The sequence below is a fragment of the Hemiscyllium ocellatum genome, chromosome 2 (genome assembly GCF_020745735.1).
Source record: "Hemiscyllium ocellatum isolate sHemOce1 chromosome 2, sHemOce1.pat.X.cur, whole genome shotgun sequence".
NCBI classification, from domain to species: domain Eukaryota; kingdom Metazoa; phylum Chordata; class Chondrichthyes; order Orectolobiformes; family Hemiscylliidae; genus Hemiscyllium; species Hemiscyllium ocellatum.
The window spans coordinates 66,004,270-66,018,067 of NC_083402.1; the positions used below are offsets into that span (position 1 = coordinate 66,004,270).

The 13,798-nt window shown below is 42.8% G+C and overlaps 1 protein-coding gene across 1 annotated transcript in view; it reads left to right on the top strand.

Moving 5' to 3' along the window:
* Positions 1–13,798, top strand: part of camk4 (calcium/calmodulin-dependent protein kinase IV) — a 145,482-nt gene that overhangs the window by 52,219 nt on the left and 79,465 nt on the right. The window contains exon 2 of the mRNA XM_060844433.1: positions 10,397–10,475. Coding sequence (XP_060700416.1) covers positions 10,397–10,475 — 79 coding nt within the window. The remainder of the gene's footprint in view (positions 1–10,396; positions 10,476–13,798) is intronic.

The window sequence follows — 13,798 nt, forward strand, 5'->3', positions numbered from 1 at the left end:
AATCATCAGCAAACATCCCCACATCTGACCTTAGGATAGAGGGAAGCAACCAAAGATGATTGTGTCTAGGACACCATCCTGAGGAACTCCTAGAGAGGTGTCCTGGAGCTGAGATGACTAACATCCAACAACCATTACTGTCTTCCTTTGTGCTGGATCTAACTCCAACCAGTGATAATTTTCCCCCAGTTCCCATTGTCTCTATTTATCTAGGGGTCATTAATGTCATAATCAACTGAATGTGGGATTGATGCCAAGGCACCCTCTCAAGTTTACTTCTTTTGTTAATATTTGAATCAAAGTTGGAGTGAAGTCAGAAGCAGAGAGGCTGTATTAAAATACAAACTAAGTATCAATGAAAAGGTCTGTGCTCATAGCACTGTTGATGAACCCTTCTATTACTTTACTGATGATCAATCTCGAGTGGTGGGGTGTTAATTTGCTGAGTTGAACTTTTCCTGCTTTTTGAGAAGTGAACATAACTGGGCAATTTTCCACATTGTTGGGTAAGTGTCGTTTCTATTGGAACAGTTTAGCTCGGGATGTGGCAAGTTTTGGAACACAAGTCTTTCCTACTATTACTGCTTTTTAAAAAAGCTAAAATAAGTTAGAGGATAGTATAGCATTTAAGACACTGTGAAAAAGACTTGCAGTGCCTTTGCACCTGTGAAGAAATGCTGCACATTGTTCTGGATATTGATGGTCTTATGGTCTTATATAGTTTTACAGCACGAATCACTGAACTTGGCATACCTTGAATGTTTAGCCTTAATCAGATATCTAAATAACTAAATAAATTAAGAGGTTGTATTGAAGAGTAAATTGCAAATCCTGCACTACTGTTATGTTGGATTAGGAAGCATTGGGAAGTATGTAGGTAAAAACAATGACTGCAGATGCTGGAAACCAGATTCTGGATCAGTGGTGCTGGAAGAGCACAGCAGTTCAGACAGCATCCAACGAGTAGCGAAATCGACATTTCGGGCAAAAGCCCTTCATCAGGAATAAAGAAGTATGCAGTTTGTCCTTCAATTTCCCCCTTTGTATCAATTCCATCTATCAACAGTAGATGGCTCTGTTCAACTTTCGAAGAAGTTTCTTTTGTAATACATTTGTTAAAGTTGATGTGGAGGTGCCAGTGTTGAAGTGGGTTGGACAAGGCCAACAATCACGGGAAATCAAATTATAGTCCAACATGTTTATTTTAACCATTAGCACCTGATGAAGGAGCAGCGCTCTGAAAGCTAGTGTTTTCAAATAAACCTGTTGGACTATATTCTGGTGTCTTATGATTTTTGACTTTGTTAACATTGTCCACATATTAAGGCTGAAAGTATTGTTCTTGACAATCATAGGCATTAAATTAATATTTGCAAATGGGACAAGTTGAGGACTGAACTCTAGAATTAAATAATCAAAGTTTCATTACTCATAATTACCCTTTATATCCAGGCCATAGAGAAGTTAATGAGAGAATCTACATTATTTCACACCCCTAGAAAAGGTAGGACCTGAACCCAGCCATCCTGGCCTGAGTTCTGTAAACTCTGTAGATATTTTTTGATTAACCTGCTCAGTTGTGTTACAACATACCACTGGAGTATGTGGGATTTGAGCCTAGTCTTTTCTGATCCAAAGGTAGGAGCACTACCACTGCATCACAAAGTCTAAAGTGTTTCTTTGCATATATTTTTTCATATGATTGGATCAATTTTCACCTAATGGCGGGAAGAGTTCTGGTTTTCGCATCATAGATGGAATGACCTAAAATTTGACATGAGAGCAATTGCCATAACTTTGCATCAATGTTTTTCTAATCAATCTGTCTTAAGATGTATGACACACCTCTTACCAAGAGCAGATAGCACTTGAACCCAGATCTCCTCGCTCAGAGTTACGGACATTACTACTGCACCACAAGAGCCCAAAAGATAAGTGTCTGGATAATTGTAATGTTAACAAACTCTTTTTCATCATTAGGTAGGTATGTTCAATCAACCTATCCACAAATATTATGACGTTCTCCTGGAACAGTTGGGCAGTGCGGGTGGCTCAGTGGTTAGCACTGCTGCCTCACAGTGCCAGGGACCTTGGTTTGATTGCAGATTCCTGTTTGGAGTTTGCATGTTCTCTGTCTTTTTGCGTGGGTTTCCTCCACAATCCAAAGATGTACAGGTTAGGTGAATTGGCCATGCTAAATTGTTCATAGTGTTCAAGGATCTGTAGATTAGGTGCATTAGTCAGGAGAAATGTAAAGTGATAGAGTAGGAGAATGGGTCTGAGTGGGATAGTCTCAGAGGGTTGGTGTGGACTTGTTGGGCCAAATGGCCTGTTTTCACACTGTAGGGATTCTGTGAACTTCTACGAACCGACTTAAAGCTGTGCCTCCTAAGTAAGGACACTATTCCTGCACTACAAAAGCCTTTTCAGTTTAGATTTTTTCATGGACTTTTTCATTTTATTAAACGGTACAAGTTACAAGCAAACAATTAACTTTAACAGCTGTATATCAGAAACAGCAATTTACAGGGGCAAGAGGTAGCAAAGCCAGACTCCAAGCCCCTCTGTTTCTTAATATATGCATCCTTAACCTTGATAATGCAATTAATGTCTTATTATTGTAGGTGGTAAAGGTCGTGGGATTGCAAGATTCTATCAAATGAGCTTTGGCAAGTTGCTGTGCTTACAACTGGAATAGAATAGAATAGAATATCCTTTATTGTCATGTATATTTAAGTACAGAAGTACAGGAGGACAGTGAAAAGTTTAGAATGTCACCCAAATGGCACCATCTTAGGTACAAAGTACCTAGGTACAGATCTTAGATACAAAATAGACAAATACAGAGAAAAAGAAAGGAAAAAAGTTACATTCGTTTTTCATAGTGTAAGTTAGAAAGAAGGTGAGAAATGAGGTTAACAGGATAGCTTTATAGCTTTCTATAAAGGGCCTGCAGTAGATGAGGGCAGGTGGCTTCCACATGGGGTGTAACAGGGTTTGCAAGCTGCTGATGGTCAGCGTCGGTCCCCAGTCCAACAATTGTAATGCTGTGCTCGGGCCTCCAGCCTGCCGGCTGTCCCTGCACTGCTCGTGCCTGCAGCCTGCTGGCTGTCCCTGCATCACTTGGGTCTGCAGCCCGCTGGCTGTCCCTTCATCACTCGGGCCTCCAGCCTGTTGGCTATCCCTGCATCGCTCGAGCCTCCAGCTCGCTGGCTGTCCCTGCATCACTTGGGCCTCCAGCCTGCTGGCTGTCCCTGCATCACTTGGGCCTCCAGCCTGCTGGCTGTCCCTGCATCACTTGGGCCTCTAGCCTGCTGGCTGTCCCTGCATCGTTCGTGCCTCCAGCTCGCTGGCTGGACCTGCATCACTCATGCCTCCAGCCTGCTGGCTGTCCCTGCATCGCTTGGGTCTGCAGCCCACTGGCTGTCCCTGCACCGCTCGGACCTCTAGCCCGCTGGCTGTCCCTGCACCGCTCGGGCATCTAGCCCGCTGGCTGTCCCTGCACCGCTCGGGCCTCTAGCCCGCTGGCTGTCCCTGCACCGCTTGGGCCTCTAGCTTGCTGGCTGTCCCTGCACCGCTCGGGCCTCTAGCCCGCTGGCTGTCCCTGCACCGCTCGGGCCTCTAGCCCGCTGGCTGTCACTGCACCGTTCGGGCCTCTACCCCGCTAGCTGTCCCTGCACCGCTTGGGCCTCTAGCCCGCTGGCTGTCCCTGCACCGCTTGGGCCTCTAGCCCACTGGCTGTCCCTGCACCGTTCGGGCCTCTAGCCCGCTGGCTGTCCTTGCACCACTTGGGCCTCTAGCCCGCTGGCTGTCCCTGCACCGCTCGGGCCTCTAGCTTGCTGGCTGTCCTTGCAGCCCATTGGCAATCCCTGCCTAGCCTGCTAACTGTCTCTGCACCGCTTGGGCCTCCAGTCCGCTGGCTGTTCCCACATCACTCTGGGTTTAAGGCATAGCAGACCACAATCATTCTGGAGACCCTTGATGCCTATAAGGAAAGGACCTCCAAGTCTGCTGAGGTACCTGAATCCAACTTCAACAACCAAATAGCTTGCTGACTTGATAACCCTTGTGGATATGTGGCTTCTCACTTCAAGGAGCTAACAACTCACTTTATATGTTGTCATTAAAAAAACCTATGGAAACTGTGACAGACACAGAATGAAAGAATCATGGAAGCTTCCAGAATATCTTGTACGCATATGTGTGAAAACTGTTTGTGGCCACATACAAACTGTACCACTTTAAAGAGTGGAATGCCTTCAGATTGACGAATATTTCAGGTTGATCTGAGACTGACTTGATTGTCATGCGTGCAGTTAATAATCTCCTGCACATATACGAATCAAGCATCTCTAGTGTTTTTGATGCCATACAAATCAAATAAGTGGCCAAATTAACAGGTTAGTCTGGCAGCATATGTGGAGAGAAATCAGAGTTAATGTTTTGGGTCCAGTGTTGCTTCTTCGGAACTGATGGTAGCTAGAGTTGGTGTTTATGCAGAAGGTGGGGTGGTGGGTGTGGGTGAGAGGGTGCTGTGTGTGTGGGAGGAGTAAACGATAGGTGGAGAAAGAGCTCAAAGTGAGAGATAAACAATTGGACAGACAAAGGACTGAGTAAAAATTAGGAGAATGAATAGCTCCTAATGGGAACTATGCTTTTCAACGAGCTTTGGTACACGTGACAATAAATTCAATTCAATTCAATTCAGTTCTATATCAGAAGTTACACAGCACCATGTTATAGTCCAACACTGACATTTCACCTGATGAAGGAGCAGCACTCTGAAAGCTTGTGTTCGCAAACAAACTTGTTGGACTATAACCTGGTGTTGTGTGACTTCTGACTTTGTCCAGCCCAGTCCAATACAGACACCTCCACGTAATGGGCACTATTAATATCTAACAATGGGTTTTGTGTGGCAGCAGTCCATGTGATGACAAGCCCTATGAGGGGGTTGGGGTAAAAGGAGGTGCGTCAAGCTCTAAAATTGTTGAACTCAATATTAAATCCGCGAGGCTGCAGAGTTCACAATCGGACAATGAGGTGCTGTTCTTTCAGCTTGCACTAAACTTCATTGGAGCACTGCAGCAAGCCTCAGACAAAGATGTTGCCCAGGGAACATGGTGGTGTATTCATAGAATCCCTACAGTGCGGAAACAGGCCATTAGGCCCAAAAAGTCCATACTTACCCTCTGAAGAGTAACCCTCCCAGATCCATTCCCCATCTACTCTATTTACCCCTGACTAATGCACCTAACCTACACATCCCTGAACACTTTGGGCATTTTAGCATGGCTAATTCACCTAACCTACACATAAGCAGCGGGTAACTGGAAGCTCAGAGTCTTCTTTGATGACAGAATGTGGGCGTTCTGCAAAGCAGTCATCCAATCTGTGCTTCGTTTCCACAAAGTATAGCAGACCACATTGTGAGCAGCAAATGCAGTAGATCAGATTGAATGAAATGCAGGTAAAGTGCTGCTTCACCTGGGAGGTGTGTTTGGTGCCTTTGCTGTTGAGGAGGGAGGAAGTAAACAAGGTGTTACACCTTCTGTGATTTACAGGGGAAGATGCTGTGGGGCTTGTTGGGGATGAAGGATGAGTGGAACAGGGTCTCCTTGGAGGAATGGTGCCAGCAGAAAGCTGAGAAGGGAGGGAAGGGGAATATGTGCCTAGTGACATCCCACTGGAATTGGTGGAAATGGCAGCTAATGATCCTATGGATGTGGATGCTGGTGTGATGGGAGATGAAGACAAAGAGGACCTTATTGTTGTTTTGGAAGGGAAGAGAGGGTGTGAGGGCCAAAGAGCAGGAGATGGGTCACGCCCTGCTGAGAGTCCTATCAACTCTGGTGCTGGAGAATCCTTGGTTTAGGCAAGATGTGGACATTTTAGAGGCCCACTTGTCGAAGTTGGCATGATAGTATAGTGCAACAGAGGAACTGGAAAAATGGAATTGAGTCTTTACAGGAAGCAGAATGTGAAGTTATATAGTCAAGGTAACTTTGGAAGTCAGTTGGTTGTAGTAGATATTGGTGGCCAACCTATCCCCAGAAATAGAAACAGAGATTTGGAGAAAGAGAAGGGAGGAGACAGAGAATATCCAGGTGGAAATTGGAAGTAAAACATAAATTTTCTAACTCCAGACAAGATAGGGAAGCAGCACCAATGATGTAATTGATATACCTGAGAAAGAGTTGTGAATAGGGGCTTGAGCAGGACTGGATCAAGGTACACCACAAAAGAAGCAAGCATAACTTGACCCCATGCGGATACCATGCAGCCCATCCCTCTGACCTGAAGAAAGTTAAGAGGAGTTAAAAGAGAAGTTGTTCAGGGTGAGGACAAGCTCGGCCAGGTGGTGGTGGGTAGGGGCGGTTCAGGCTTTTGTCCCAGGAGGAGGTGGGATAATCCTGGGAATTACAGGGCAAATTATCAGAAAGGATTCTCAGAGGCAGGATTTATGATTACTTGGAAAATGATAGTCAGCATGGCTTTGTGAGGGGCAGGTCATGTCTCAGAAGCCTTATTGAATTCTTTGAGCATGTGACAAAACACCATAAGAGGACTTGGAGCACAGGTTCATAGTTCCTTGAAAGTGGAATTGCAGGTGGATAAGATAGTGAAGAAGGCGTTTGGTATGCTTTCCTTTATTGGTCAGAGTGTTGAGTACAGGAGTTGGGAGGTCATTTTACAGCTGTATAGGACATTGGTTAGGCCACTTGTGGAATATTGCATGCAGTACTGGTCTCCTTCCTATCAGAAGGATGTTGTGAAACTTGAAAGGTTTCAGAAAAGCTTTACAAGGATGTGGCCAGGGTTGGAGGATTTGACTTATAGGGAGAGGCTGAATAGGCTGGGGCTGTTTTCCCTGGAGCATCAGAGGCTGAGGGGTGACCTTACAGAGGTTTATAAAATCATGACAGGCATCGATAGGATAAATAGGCAAAGTCTTTTCCCTGGGGTGGGGGAGTCCAGCACTCGAGGGCATAGGTTTAGGGTGAGAGGGGAAAGATATAAAAGAGACCAAAGGGGTAACTTTTTCACGCAGAGGGTGGTACGTGTATGGAATGAACTGCCAGAGGAAGTGGTAGAACCTGGTACAATTGCAACATTTAAAAGGCATCTGGGTGGGTAAATGAATAGAAAGGGTTTGGATGGAAATGGGGCGGTTGCTGGCAGGTGGAACTAGATTGAGTTGGGATATCTAGTCAGCATGGACAAGTTGGACAGAACAACCTGCTTCTGTGCTGTATATCTCTATGACTCTGTAAGTGGATGTGGTGTACATGGATTTTAGCAAGGCGTTTGATAAGGCATGGTAGGCTCAGTCATAAAGTAATGAGGCATGGGATACAGAGAAATTGGGTGTCTGAATACAGAATTGGCTGGCTCATAGAAGATAGGGGGTGATAGTTGATGGAAAGTTTTCCGTCTGGAGCTCGGTGACTAGTGGTGTTCCGCAGGGATCTATTCTGGGATTTCTGCTCTTTGTAATTTTTTAAAAATGACTTGGATGAGGAAGTGGAAGGGTGGGTTAGTGAGTTTGCCAATGACATGAAGGTTGGTGGAGTGGTGGATAGTGTGGATGGCTGTTTTAGGTTGCAACAGGAGATTGACAGGGTACAGAACTGGGCTGATAAGTGGCAGATGGAGTTCAATCTAAAAAAAATGACGTGATTCATTTTGGAAGGTCGGATTTGAATGCTGATTACAGCATTAAGGCAGGATTCTTGGCAGTGTGGAGGAACAGAGGAATCTTGGGGGTCAATGTCCATAGATCCCTCAATTTTGCCACCCAAGTTGATAGGGTTGTTAAGAAGGCATTTGGTATGTTGACTTTCATTAGCAGGGGGATTGATTTTAAGAGCCACAAAGTTATGCTGCAGCTGAACAGAGCCCAGGTTAGACCATACTTGGAATATTGCGTTCAGTTCTGATTGCCTCATTACAGGAAGGATGTGGGAGCTTTAGAGAAGGTACAGAGGAGATATACCAGGATGCTGCCTGGAATGGGGGGCAGGTCTTATGAAGAAAGGTTGAGGGAGCTAGGTCTTTTCTCATTGGAGCGAAGATGGGTGAGAGGCAACTTGATAGAGGTGTACCAGATGATGAGAGGCATGGATAGAGTGGATAGACAGAGACCTTTTCTCAGGATGGAAATGGCTATCACAAGGGAACATAATTTTAAGGTAATTGCAGGAAAGTTTAGGTGAGATGTCAGAGGTCGGCTCTTTAAGCTGAGAATAGTGGATGCATGCGATGTGCTGCCAGTGGTGGTAGTAGAGTCAGATACATTAGCGGCATTTAAGCGACTCTTGGATAGGCACGTGGATAATAGTAAAATGAAGGGTATGTAGATTAGTTTGATCTTAGAATTGGATAAAAAGTCAGCACAGCATGGGTGCCGAAGGGCTTATACTGTGTTGTACTGTTCTATGTTCCTAACCCTAAGATTGATGGGGGATGGATGTGTAAAGGGATTGCACAACCATTGTAAAGAGAAGACAGTTGGAGCCTGTAAACTGGAAATTCTGAAACTAATGCAAAGCTTCAGAGGAATTGTGGATGTAAATGGGAAGGGCCTGGACAAAGGGAGAAAAATCAAATCGAGGTAGAAGAGATGAATTCTGTGGGGCAGGAGCAGGCAGAAACAATGGGAATGTCTGGGTAGTTCTACTCGTGAATTTTGGGAAGGAGGGTTGGGAGACTATGATCTTAGAGACAGCGGCAGGGAGATCACCAGATGAAATGAGATTAGTGACTGTTGTGGGCCCATCGGCCAGGTGTTGCATGGTAGAATCATGGCTGGGAGAGACAGGAGGAGGTAAGTGAGATCTGGCACTCAGTCTCTGCAATGTAGAGGTTAGTAAGTCAGACAATAACAGTACCACCCTTGTCAACAGGCTTAATTACAAAGCCAGGGTTGGATCTGAGAGTACGGAGTGTTCAGAAAGTCAGTTCAGAAAAAGACAAGTTGGAATAGGAGTTGGTTTGGGGAGGGGGGCTGTGCCAGAGAAATGTCCTCCCATGTCCTTACCCCAACCCCACACACCAGGCCTTGTCATCACATTGGCTGCTACCATATCCAGCCTATTTTCTGTTACTAATAGTATTTTGACGTATTAGCTAACATAGTTGACATATTGGTTAACAAAACATATACATGGGATCAACGTATTGTGAGTTCATTGAGATGTCACCAGATAAGTGTAAGGAACCAGAGGCAGCAAAATTCTGACACATTATTGTTACACCTCCTTGGGCTGCATGCTGCACATCAAGCCCTAATATTCTGAAACATGGTTTAAGTTTTTAATCAAGCACACAAATTTTCCAATTTGCATGTTTTTATAGCTCCAGGTTGACAGAAACATGGGCCATGTTTCAGTACTTAACAGGAATGACTATTTATTGCAGTAAATAGATTCTAGCTACAAGTAAACATTTATGGGCATTGGCGTATGACTCTGACTGTTAAAACTCTAGCCTCTTTATAAAACTGCCCTATTTACATGCAATTGACTGACACAGACAAAAGAAGGGTGATGAAATCCTTACAAATTTTGTATCATCTGTAAACTTGAAAATTGTCTTCTGCACAATTAGCTGTGGAACCGTCCAGCCCATAGAAAGAGATGTTACCACCTCCAAGGTTGATGGGACTTGAACCTTCCAGCTCAGCGGAAGAGATACTAACAGCTCCAGGGTGGGTGGAATTTGAACCTTCTGCTCACTCAATCAATATTTTGCTGTATGATAAACCCATGATATAATTTTTTTCATACCAAGCCTGTTTCCACACTGTAGGAAATCTAAATCTAATCTAAATCTAAAATTGTGAAACCTTCATCATTCTTCCTGTTTCTTCTACTATGCTGCAGAAAATATAATGCACATTTGTTATGAACAAAATTTACTGAACAATGTCAGAATAATTAGTTTACTAGTTCTACTATAATGTAACATGCTTGTGGCTGAGTTTCCATATTTTCTCAGCACTATTTTTAAAAAATGCCTCGAATAAACCATTGCAGGTTACAGAAATGCTAAAAGAAATGCTTTGGTGTACCACTGGTTCAGTGAGTAACACTGTGATCTTTGTCACAAGGTTTGAGAGGTCTGTGGTGCAGTGATAGTGTCTCTACATTTAAGCCAGGAGGTTTGGGTTCAAGTGCCATCCAGCGCCAGAGGTATCTGTTAGCATGTTTGAATAGGTTGATTCAAAATATCTAGGAGAAAGCAGGCATAGAAGGTATTAAAAATTGTTGTTGAATTTGACAGAAATGTAAAACAGCTTTTAGTATAGTTGTATGTTATGGTAAATGTGAATGCCTACATATGATTAGTATAAAGTATAATAATGACTGAAAAAGCATTATTATCTTTCTTTTAGCGGTGCTACTTCAGTGGTGTATCAATGTAGACAAAAAGGAACCGAGAAGCCTTTTGCTGTGAAAATGCTGAAGAAAACTGTGAGTTTACATTTTGCTTAGATAAGAAATGCCATTACATCTTTTGTTAGTAGCACAAATTGTTTTATTTGTAGGAAACAACAGGGCAGATTTAATGGAAAACTGGAGGAAACCAGACAAGGGAAGGAAATGTCCTTTGTTATAATTATTTTAAGTGACAAACTGTATTAATTGGCTATATTTAATTACAGTCGGTTCTGCTATAACGCGTACTTCTTCAACGCACATTGACTTTACGTGATTGAAGAATTTATATCATTATTTGTAGAACACGAACTTCCAGTACCTCTATCAGTTTTAACTTTATTCTGGCCCCGTTAGTTTAAATGGCACAGCTGTTGCACGATTTTCTTATAATGTGCGATCGCACAAGAACAGAACTATTGCGTTTGTATCAGAACCGACTGTATACGTAAAATGCCAGACTGCTTTGTTCAAATTACAAATCTGTGCATGTATTTCATTTTAACTGAATGTTCACTGGGTGATTGTTTTGGGGAACTGTACAGAGACTTGACAGGTCTGGTCAATAATCAGTTGGGACTATCCATCCATGTCAGCTGGGGAAGGGGCACAGTCAGTTCTGGAGATCAGCAGAAAGTTATGATCCCAGAATGAAATTTGGCTTTATAGATCGTATTTAGTTTTTTTTTGATGAGGTGGTCCCACTGAAACACAAGTATGCAATGCCGCATATCAGGATTTAATGATTTTAATGAATTTTATTGCACAAATGAAAAGAAATTAAAGTAGAACAGACCAAGCTATTTATATGTAAAGACAATTTGAAAGATTTTAAAGCAAACTTTAAAATACACTCCCATCTATTGCAACACTATCATTTTACAGCACTTAACACTACAGAGTATTCCTTCTCTGTCACATCTATAGGTTGGCTAAATTGTTAAGTTTAATTCCTACTTTTGAAAGTTTTAGTATCTTCTTCCTTTTTTAGTCATACAGCTGAACTTAGACTCTCTCAGCATCAAATGCACTTTTCAGGTTCTAGCCAAACACTTCTGGTCGAGAACTTTCAAAGTAGATGGAGATTGTGCTTTGTGTCCCAAACATAGGTGGGGAGTTCCTGGACCAGAGAGGACAGGGCGGAGTTGAGATAAGAGGAGATGAGTTTAGTGGGCAGGAGGAGGCAGAGACAGTCGTTGACTGTGGCAGTCAGGTTTACTAATTTTGGATAAGAGATGGAAAGGAGCGGTGGATGGGAGATCTCCCGAGACAATGAGGTTGTCGTTGGTAATGCTACTTTCAGGTTTGGTTGAAAGCAACAAAATTTTTGACGTAAACAGCATAGTTACACAGTCCTTCAGTTAATTTATTGGTTAATCTTTTGAACATTGATGTTGAATTTTTAATTCCAAACAACGTGACACTCCATTGATAAAGTTAATGTAACAAAAGCCAATTTTTTATTTGTCTTTATTGGTCAATGGAATTTCCAAGGTTCCTTTTAGCAAATTGATTTTTCTTAAAGATTGTGCATGTCCAATTCATTTGATGCAGTCCTCCAGGTTCTGAGTTTATTATTGTTACCACTTTGACTTTGGAAGAGCTAGTTTAGAATTTCTGTGACTCATCCAATTTCAACGCTATTACAGTAGATGAGCTCCAGTAATGTTATCGTCCATCATGAACTTGATCTCTTCCCTCATTTGAGCTAATATCCCTAATATGTGTTGGGTCTGTAAAGCTGTTGTTTTCTAACACAACTCCCACATTGACACAATTAACTACTGAAAGTTTTCCCTGAAGGTAATTTATGATTTTGCATGGTCCACTACTTTTTGTCATTTATATAAATGATTTGTATGTGAGTATAAGAGGATGTAGTGGACAGCGAAGAAGGTTACCTCAGATTACAACGGGATCTTGATCAGATGGGCCAATGGGCCGAGAAGTGACAGGTGGAGTTTAATTCAGATAAGTGCGAGGTGTTGCATTTTGGGAAAGCAGATCTTAGCGGGACTTATGCACTTAATGGTAAGGTCCTCAGGAGTGTTGCTGGACAAAGAGATCTTGGAGTGCATTTTCATAGCTCCTTGAAAGTGAAGTCGCAAGTAGATAGGCTAGTGAAGAAGAAGTTTGGTATGTTTTCCTTTATTGGTCATACTATTGAGTACAGGAGTTGGGAGGTCATGTTGCAGCTGTACAAGATATTGGTTAGGTCGCTTTATTGCGTGCAGTTCTGATCTCCTTCCTATCGGAAGGATGTTGTGAAACTTGAAAGGGTTCAGAAAAGACTTATAAGCAAGTTGCCATGGTTAGAGGATTTTAGCTGTAGGGAGAGATTGAATAATCTGGGGCTGTTTTCTCTGGAGGGTCGGAGGCGGAGGGGTGACCTTTTAGAGGTTTATAAAATCTTGAGAGCATAGATAGGATAAATAGACAAAGTCTTTTCCCTGGGGTGGGGGATAACAGAACTGGAGGGCATAGGTTTAGATTGAGAGGATCTATTGCAATCATTAAGACTTTTGTAAAAGGTTCCTCAAATGCAGGATTAGGTATTAAAGGTGCAGGTTTTTTTACTGCCTGTGGTTTTCCAATTACCTGTCTTGTATGACATGTCTGGGAAAATTCAACTACATCCATGTGCAGTCCTGACCAGTAAAAATGTTTTTGTATTTTAGCTTGTGTTTTCCTCACTCCTAAATGACCCCAAGTGGTACCTCATGTGCCACTCACAACACCTCCTTCCTGTACCCCCACTGGCTGGTTTGATGAATTTCTGCCCATTTCTCAACTGCCTAAATATGTGATGGTTTCATTTCCTCATTAAGGCATCATTTTTAAGGTAATAACATTCAGGCATACATTCTGATTCATTTTCAGTGTATGACATTTAATACACTTGCTTTAAATCTTCATCTTTTTGCTGTAACTCAGTTAATTTATTAGAGCTAAAGATATCTGCATTGTCATCTATCTGCTCCTGGTTTTTGTCAACCATCTGATTAAACAGAGTCTTGCTAATCCCACTTCAACTTTCTTACTTGTACTCTTTTGATCTCTCCTGTTTCAACTGTGACTTCACTACCACACAGTCAGGAAAAATTCCAGAATATGTGTCCTGCAATAGGTCAGTTGCCTGAGTTTCCACTGGAACTGGCTTTTCAACCACATTAGGCAGCACTCCTCCCAGTGAACCAGCTATACCATTAGCAAGGACAAAGTGTACTCCTAGAGCTGAGAGTTTGTCCAGTACTCCTACCACAAATTCTCCACTGTTCTCTGGACACTCTGACCTCACTTTACGTAATTAAGCGCCTTTTGTCTCACCATGAGCTAGTACCTTTTCTGGCAATAGTCCT